We start from the raw sequence: 10,063 nt of genomic DNA, 5'->3' as shown, positions 1-10,063 counted from the left end.
GGCAAATACCGACAAAATAACATTGTTGCAATGTTCTTCGGCAAAATCCGAGGACTTAAAATTTAAGCAAACATTGTTACGATATTATTCGGCGAGAACAGTAAACTACAAAGTATGAAATCATAAGAATTGAACGTCAGTCGCAAGCTCGGAGGTTCACACAGTTTAACCAGCGCTTTTAAATCGTTCACACTTCAATGAACCCATCCAAACTGACGTTCATTTCTTAAGTAAATATGTTCGTAATGCTCACCAAAGGTGAGGTGAAATGTGGTTTAACGTCGCGTCCAAGATTATTGCACTTATATAGCGACGTGCATGCACGTGTGTGTGTTTGTGTGGCTGCTTGTACTAGTCCGGACTGATGCCGATTTATAGTGCTAGCCCACTGAGATACCATGCCGCAGTTTAACATGAATACCCAACTCAGACACAGTATACTGACTCCGAGCCGACCAGTCCTTGTTTAAGCCCCTTAATGCCGAGCGCCAGACAGGGTAACAACAAGTACCATCTTTTAACGTCTTTTAGTATGACGCGGCCGGGAATCGAACTCCGGATCTTCCGCTCTCCGGGCGGACGCTCTACCACTAGACCACGGAGGCGGTCTAATGCTCACCAAAAGTCATGTACTGCTGCAGTATATGGTGAGCATGGTCGATTTAAATACATGGAACTGTTTACTTAAGTTTTAATGTGATACTTATTATTGTGAAAACGGTGTTAAAATTGGGCATATTATGTAAATCAAATATTATTTGAGCATGCATTTGGCTATGCGTGGAATGATCCGCTCCGTGTAACCCTAGAAGCATTTGTATTGTTTTGAAGAAGCGTTTAATAGATATATTTGTCAAAACCGGCGAAGGGATGTATCATCAATGAGCAAAATATGGTTGTTTCAAGAAATCAAGCCCACTTTTATGTATGAATCTTATTTAGACTTAATGCATTATATAGAAAGGAAAAATATCAAGTCATAAGTAGTGAAACAGGTGTTTACGAAACTGTTAACAGAGAGTTAAGAGTTTGTAACTATTGTAAAAGCGGAAATGTATTCGATGTTGAGGAAAAATAACATAATTTTACTTGCATGTCCTAGGTACAAAGCCTTAGAGCTATATTCATGAATAAATACTTGGGGATCAGCCAAACAAACTTACGCTGCTATCAAAAAGCATATGTAAATTAACTGTAATGAATCTGTCCAATTATTTTAGATATTCCACCATTAATGTAGTACCACCAAGCTCGGCCTAAACCTATACGCTGTCCTGATAAAAATACCAATTATTAAGTTGTATTAAGATAAGGGCCTGAATGTCCAATTTTTGTTAATAAAACCCATCTGTCCCAACTGTCTAGTATAGTTTATTTGGTACTAATGACCTTTATGTTGTCATGACAACCTTTGCTTTCCCGATTCTAACGGAATAACATTAATATGATGTGATTACTGGTGCATCAATAACGGCACTTAACTCATATTTGAAGATGTCGTCAGTGACGTCATCGCACTTTAATAAAGGATGATCTATGTTAAAATGCGAGCAGTTTACAGCTGAATCTTTGACAGAAGCGTAGTGCGTCATTCTCCAGAACAGACAGTAGCACTTTATTTTCTATCAGTACATTGACATGTGAAGTACAAACAGGTTATTAACGGACATAAGTTAATCGAGAGTTTTTACAATCATTATCATAATGTCAACAAATTTACATAGTTTAATTTGATATCTTATAGCAGTTAAATATTTGCTAGAATTGTAACCGATTCAATAAAAATTTATTCTGACATTTTATGATTATAAACAAACGTTTACATATATTCATGAAGACGTCTCGACTTTAAGGTCGTGATTCCCAATTTGTACGTGCATGTTCATGCACGGCGCACAATTAGGATGTTTGCGTCTATGTTGAAATACTCACATTTGTTAATGTCAACCGCACACAATGGTTGTTTAGCTATCAGGTGCTTATAACAATTCGTATGTTTAACCGTAAATAACGCTAACGCAAAGCCACGGCAAGCTGAAAAAAATCAATGTCTACACACCGTGAGTAAGGGACAACCACGCAAATGCCATAAAATCACGAGCAATAAATGTATATGGCTATGAATACACACGCTGTGTAGAATCAACTCTTTATGCAATACTACAACAAACAAAGTTCAAGTTAAAATTTCAAATTTTACATGATTTTTACAAGTAAGTTGTGATGCATCAGTTAGCATGTCTCCATGCGTCCACCCTAATGTCAGCAGATTTGAAATAATAATTTTATATCTGAAAGTTTGTAGACACGGGCCATCATGATAAAACTATGAATATGGTTTATCGAGTTTTGAACGTATTGCAATATAATTGCATCATTATTGATGTGTTTTAATGCGGTCAGGAATACCTTAACATTCTAAAATAAACAAATCTTGATATATCCATATTTGGATGACCTTCCTTGGCCCGTCCAAATTGCCTTCGGTGACGTGTAAGGTAAAAGAATACGTCAATGTAAGTACGAATCGTTGCCTTATTAAGGCTAAAAATACATTGTAAATTGAATACGTACGCTAATTTGCTTATTAATGTGCCAATGTGCCTATTAAAGTTAATCTAATAAGATGATTAGGATTGGAAACGCGTTCTAATCACACCAACATGCTCAGGATGTACATATTGACGCCGTGAACACAAGAGGACGCTAAACTGATTACTGTAAATCGTGAAATTAATGACCTATAAATCAATTACGGTTCTAACTCCACTTGACCTGCGATGGGAATGAATGGAAGTTATGACGCCTCCGTCCCTGTTGCCAATATAACCACGACATCGACCTGGCTATAACTTGCACAAGAGTAACATCAACGCAATTACCCTTAATGAGCATATGACATTCATTTAAATACATTAAGATCGTCTTCTTGAAATGTCACTATTTGCATAGCCATTACACCTTTCAAACCTTTTTTTTCCAACTCCACAACGTTTCGTCACAATTACTTATGGATGTGCTTTGGAGTCATTACACCTTACAAACTTTTTTTCAATCCATAACGTTTCGTCACAATTAATGGATGTGGTTAAGAGGCGTTGTGGTGGAAAAGCTGTGATTTTATTATTTGAAGATGAATGTGATTTGGTGGAGTACTCCGGATCCGGAAGAGGTTTTCAGACTAATAACATCTTATATACTTCCTATTCGGTTCATATAATGCGATTACTTGACTTAGTTTTGCGGCTTTTAGCCCTAAGGTTAATAACATCAGTGGCGCAAACGCACTTCTCTCATATGTCAAGGTAGATGAATGTCCCAGGCGGGCCTTGAACACGTTGCTCCCTCAAACCAACGCGCTCGCAAGACAACGAGCATATGCCAAGAGGTTAATGATAAATCAATGGCCGTGGCTGGAAGGAAGCCTACTGCTGTGACTCCGGCTATGCAACGAGGCCACTGAACGGAGCGATTAGCAGTAGATTAGAAAGCCATTACTGCCTTGAGATGTGTTAAACATGTCCGGGCTTTGATTGGGATGAACTGACCCCAATGCACAATGCAGATTCTCGAATAAAACAACATCCCCAGCTCGACTATTGCCATTATAGACGGATGGCGGAGTAATTCATGTTATAAAATATATAGTCATGACAGCTAGCAGATTCCGCTGAGCACAGTTTCAAACCGATTATTATCGTTGGTTTGTCAGCATCATGTCCGCGTTTGTGTGTTTCCCCAAATGGTGAACGTCTTCGGTCTGCTTCAAGCTGGGCATTTCTCTCACACAACGGACACGCCGTGATGTTTGTCTGTTGTTTAAAGCCGCACTCAGGAATGTTCCAGCTTTATGACGGCGGTCTGTAAATAATAGAGTCTGGAACAGAGTGATTGACATCATGAGCATCAATCTACACATTGGGGATACGATGACATGCATTAACCAAGTCAGCGAGCCTGATCACCCGATCCCGTTAGTCGCCTCTTACGACAAGCATGGGTTGCTGAAGACCTTTTCTAAATCGGATCTTTACGGGTCCGCCGTGATGTAACTAAAATAGTTTATAAGCATCTGTAAAACAACGGCTTCCTTGTTTAAAAACCGGAAATCAATTACTTAATTGCTAGTTTAACACCACTCTCCAATGACAGAACATATCTCATTGTTTATTACTGTGGTAATTGAACATGTCAATTCAGCACCGAGGGCAAATCAGTCTCGTCTTTGGCCACGGCTACACTGACGATTTTGTTTTAATTGACAATGACACATTTTACACCAAGACCTCCATCCTATTTTCATAGCTTTCTTTTCAAGGCAGGATGTTCGTGTCTTCATCACCAAACTCAGCTTTCAAGTTTCAATGTGTTGCATCCGTCTCCTCTGCTGCCACCTGGTCGGAGTATGCATGTCTCCTATTAGTTTATATATATGTCCCTATCAAGTGTTGAGTAGTATACACCATCGTGACATTGTTGGACGATTGCGGCCATTGGTGTATTCCCTACGTCAAGCACAATAACCCAAGGAAAAACATGTTCAAGGTTGACCCTTTCTCTCTTTAAGCTGCAATGTCCTCTTCGATTCCAGTTCCCTTATTTCATTATCTAGCCATGGCCTTTGTCTACATCAATACTTTATGCTGTAGTCTGTGTGGCTAAATCCCGGAAAAGAATTCACCTAATTCGGACATGTATAAAAAATACAGCTAACCCAGCCCACCTGGACAACCCAGCCCACCTAGACAACCGAGCTGCCAACCAAGCCCACCCAGTCAACCCAGCTGCCCGCCAAGCCCCCACAGACAACCCAGCTCACCTAGACAACCCAGCCCACCTGGACAACCCAGCCCACCCAGTCAACCCAGCAGCCCACCAAGCCCACCCAGACAACAAAGCTCACCCAGCCCACCCAGACAACCCAGCTCACCTAGACAACCAAGCCCACCCAGACAACCCAGCCCACCCAGTCAACCCAGCTGCCCACCAAGCCCACCCAGCTCACCTAGACAACCCAGCCCACCCAGACAGCCCAGCTCACCCAGCCCACCTAGACAACCCAGCCCACCCAGTCAACCCAGCAGCCCACCAAGCCCACCGTGACAACACAGCTCACCCAGCCCACCCAGACAACCAAGCCCACCTAGACAACCCAGCCCACCCAGACAACCCAGCCCACCTAGACAACCAAGCCCACCCAGTCAACCTAGCTGCCCACCAAGCCAACCCAGACAACTCAGCTCACCCAGCCCACCCAGACAACCAAGCCCACCCAGACAACCCAGCCCACCCAGACAACCCAGCCCACCTAGACAAACTAGCCCACCTAGACAACCCAGCCCACCTAGACAACCCAGCTGCCCACCAAGCCCCCCCAGACATTCCAGCTCACCCAGCCCACCCAGACAACCCAGCCCACCTAGACAACCCAGCCCACCCAGTCAACCCAGCTGCCCACCAAGCCCACCCAGACAACCCAGCTCACCCAGCCCACCCAGACAACCAAGCCCACCCAGACAACCCAGCCCACCCAGACAACCCAGCCAACCTAGACAAACTAGCCCACCTAGACAACCCAGCCCATCTAGACAACCCATCTAGACAACACCAAGCCCACCCAGACATTCCAGCTCACCCAGCCCACCCAGACAAACTAGCCCACCTAGACAACCCAGCCCATCTAGACAACCCATCTAGACAACACCAAGCCCACCAAGCCCACCCAGACATTCCAGCTCACCCAGCCCACCCAGACAACCAAGCCCACCCAGACAACCCAGCTCACCCAGACAACCCAGACAACCCAAGCCCTTACGAAGCCCTACCAGCTCACCAAGGCCACCAACACCACCAGGCAACCAATGCTTGTCCTATGAGGACACACAGTGGATTGGGTGGTCAGGGTCTGTTACTTGCTTAACTGCGTGCCAACATACCCGTACGACATTGGTCGTTGTTCATAATATCATTCACTGGTTTGCCTGGTCCAGACGCAGGCACTTTCAGGCTGCCGTCATTTTAGCGAGAGTATAGCGGAGAGCGGCGTTGAACAACAAACAGACCAACCACCTTACACGTGCATATAAGCGTCATTCACATCTGGTATCATTATGTGGAGCCCTGCACGGGAGATCCATAACCGATTGGAGACCACACAATGATATCATACAGTTTAGTCCAAGTTTTATATCTCAATTTATGCCTAAATATATTTAGACTAGGGTGTACGGTGACCCTCTCATCTAAATACAAAACGTCAATGCAAGAAATTAACCAGTCTTGATTATGCGACGAAAGAGATTCCATTTGACGTAAATGGCAAATACCTGTGGAGATTGTATGAATGGACCACCGCAAATCAGTGATGACACCACGTATTCGCGAAAAGGGTAAGTCCTGCCATACCGGTAGCACCTGCCGTTTACACAATTTGCATACGTATTTATTGCCTGCAAAGCAGTACTCCTGCCATACTACGGCGGCCTGTAAAGAAACTAGACAATCAAGTGATCGATGGACCAGAAAGTCCAGTGACACGATAGTGCATTTACTGATATTGTTTAAACTGATAAAAACTATAAGACGCCGCAATTCGCAGCAAACTTTTGTAAGAATCCGCTACACTTCGCGGATTCATACAGTTTGCACATCGGTTTTTTCGATTCATGCCTCAATTAACCGAAAAAATACACTGTCAATCCTTATAATTAAATTCGACAACGATCACATGTGTTATCTACAATAGTTTAGCCAAAAACAGTTGCATAAATCAAAGCAGACAAAAAGGACGAGGTTGATAAAGATTCCAGGTTTGGGAATACATATTGTGGCGTGACATGAATAAGGTGATTGTTTAATTTAAGCACAAAAGTTGACATGCCCACAAAGTCAGTAGCCAATCAACGGAAAGTAGGATCAAAACAAAGTTCATGTCAATCAAGGCAAGAAGCGAGAAGAACTGCAACAGTCACGCTGTGAAGGACCCTTTACACAGGGCTGCGACCTGTGTGCCACCTTTGAGCGATCATAAACTGGCCAGGACGCTCAATGGTCGCCTAAACCCAGAAAATCATGTTTCTATGTAACTGCTCCAGCAGTTGTTCAGCAGTAACTGCTCGTGTTGTTCAGCGTCTGCAACCACAATAAAATACTGCAGGTACACGCCCTCTATTTATAGGCAGGCTGAGGAGGCGCAACAGGTATCTCAAAGGAAGCAGAAAAGAGGCAGAAGCCTTGCCATGGTGTCTCAAGGGTTGCCGTGGTCGCCGAATGGAGGCACGGCGGTCGCCACAGTCATCGTTCAATGCACGCTGTTGGTCGCCCAAAGGAGGCAAAAGGGAGGCAGAAGCATCGCCAAGATTGACGGGTAAATATTTCATCAGAACGCATCTATTACCTGGCGACCATTGGGCGACCACTGTGCCTTCATTCTGCAACAACGGCAATGCTTGTGCCTCCCTTCTGCCTCCTTTGAGCAACCAACCTCCTCGGCGACCTTTGTGCAACTGTTTTGAACATGTTCAAAACTTCACAGCGACCATGGAAAGACCCAGGCAACCATTCTGTCTCCTTTGAGCCTCCCTCCAACGACGACCTGGCAAATTTTATGGTCGCACACGGGAGGCACAAAAGTCGAGATTCGCCCCATAACGAACAAATATGTCCGGGAGAAGGCGGCTGTTTCAAATGGCATTGTCACTCACCGCCAGATGCAAACATGAGTTCCCTGAGAATGGGAAGACATGGAAAAAGGCGGGTTAGAAATGAAACCCGAAGACATGGGATTTGTGGAACCCAGGCGAGCAGACAAAATACAGGCGAGCGAGCCTGCACGTTTGCTGTTTCATTCCTTCTCGGACTTCGGTCTCAAAGCTCAGTTTGGACAATGGATAACCATACATTTCGCTAAATGTCCTGTGTATGACGATACACGTAAGCAGAAATGGAATTCCCTCGACTGTAATATTGGGATTCCCCGACATTCCGTAGTAATAAAGGTAGTCCGCCTCGGTGAGTGCGGCTTATTTTTTTATATTCATTGGGAAATGAATGCAATAACACGTGACCATTTCAGCTAATCAGAATGCAAGAATTACAATGAAAAATTACAATTACAACGACAATTTAATCATGATTCGATAATAAGGACGATACCCTAGCATCGCACATCAAAAGACACACATCGTTGGTTATTTGGCTCTCGACTTACAGCACTGCATCCTTAAAACGTAATGGACCAGAGTCTAACCTTACAGCAGTGACCAGTATTGACCATGTCCTAAGGTGTCCGCTTGGAGCACTGCTGTAGTTTGGACAGTGGCAACGAAAAGGTGAACAAAATCTACCTTATTACGAGCAGAATGAGATTCCAGGCTAAAAGTATATGTCCAGACTATTTGTCCGGAAGCGGTGTCCTACTTCTGATCGTCATTTAAAGTGGTTATGAGATTAAGTTCGGTCGCAGGCATCAGTCATTGCAGGAAATACCATTGAGCTAATTCGCGGTTTGTTTATTTGGCAATATGCATGAGGCGGTATTTCCCTAAACTCAAAATGCGTCAAAAAGATGTACAATTTTAGAGATGCTCTAAGCTGGATACATGATGGTGTTAGGCGATGATGCGAGAGATTTTGAAAACAGAGGGCTCTCATGACCAACCATTTGTGTCTTATTACAGTTAACTACGGTTATAACGAACTCAAAGGGACCACTAATTTTAGTTCGTTATAACCGTAGTTCGTTATAAGCATATATATTCAGTATATATACAGCAAGTGGCCTGGACTAAGAAATCAGTTCGTTATATCGGTCAGTTCGTTATAAGCGTGTTCGTTATAAACGTAGTTTTCTGTACTGATAATTCTCACCAACTTTAGAATGTATCAACCATATTGCTTGATTGATCGCCTAGAACACATGTTCTTCAAAGTTGTCCTCCAGTTTCCTCCATATCAAATCAATAGTTGCAGCTAAGGAATTCGTCACACTATAAAGAGGCATTATCATGAGCCCTTTTACATTCCATTTTATCTTGACTATATATTTGAAGAACAAATATGACTCTTCTCAGAAGCCATGTGCTGATATTGGGAGAGTATAACTCTTGAACTAAAAGCACCATCGCCAGAATACAATGTTCTAAGCTAAGTATGGGATAGTGGGAATCATCAAGACATATCTTCTGATCTACATGGTATTGGCAAATTGAAATGATATGATCATATCCGCAAATTAAAGGCGATCAGCTATCATGGGTTCCAATGTTTGGTGTGATGAGATCGTGGCGCACTAGGTCGTCGGAGGTCAATTTCGAAATTTGTATTTTGCAGGCAAGGTCACTAATATCGGGTAAACCACCTGTGTTGGCCAGACATCGTATTGAACTGTGACTCTGCCATAGACAAAATGACGCGCAGTTGGGCCAGTCACTGTGATACCACCCATACCACTATGGACCGACCCATACCATTATGGACTCACCCATACCATTATGGACTCACCCCAAAACGATCATGATGTACGGTATAAAACGCTCATTAGGACGTCTTTAAACTCGAATCATGGGAACCTCGAGAGTCAAGAGTGAACTTATGACTTTACCCCAACGCCGATTGTCCCAGTGCTGACGTTCCCAACACCACTGACGTCTCTGATTCAAATGACGTGCAGTATGTTGTGGGCCTCGTGCACGCAAATGCCATCTATGCAGACGATTTCCCACCGTCTGGATATGTTGCATGTTGCAACCGGTCCCTTTTCTGAGTGGCAGTTTGCAACCGATTCCTTTATGCCATCGTTCTGACTAATCTGTCCTGGGCTGGAGTTATTGCCCTTGGGTGACGATCAACGACGTTATGTGTTTGTTGGTATCGGGCCCACAATCTGCTGATGACAGATTGAGAAAGATGCAACAATATTCTGATGTGTGCCCTGTTGCAACATTTCAGCACGTTGCAAACCTCGGATGATCGATGCTGTTTCCCATAATGATTATAAGTATCAACAAAGTATCTTTGAGCGTTTGGTTCCTAAAAAATCCAATAGGCGTCTGCTAACAATTGA

General features: G+C 43.5%; 1 protein-coding gene across 1 annotated transcript; it reads left to right on the top strand.

Annotated features, from left to right (window-relative positions):
• Positions 1–245: 245 nt before the first annotated feature.
• LOC125378382 (sporozoite surface protein 2-like) lies at positions 246–7,085 on the top strand. Its single transcript, XM_048393839.1, has 3 exons — positions 246–258; positions 4,710–5,854; positions 6,936–7,085. Exons 1-3 carry the CDS (start codon positions 246–248, stop codon positions 7,083–7,085), a joined length of 1,308 nt encoding a protein of 435 aa, XP_048249796.1.
• Positions 7,086–10,063: the final 2,978 nt, after the last annotated feature.

This window comes from Haliotis rufescens, unplaced genomic scaffold, assembly GCF_023055435.1.
Source record: "Haliotis rufescens isolate VD_foot unplaced genomic scaffold, xgHalRufe1.0.p SCAF_12, whole genome shotgun sequence".
In the NCBI taxonomy this organism is placed as follows: Eukaryota; Metazoa; Mollusca; class Gastropoda; order Lepetellida; family Haliotidae; genus Haliotis; species Haliotis rufescens.
The sequence above is the reverse complement of the archived record's forward strand: the minus strand, read 5'-3'. Positions and strand labels throughout refer to the sequence as shown.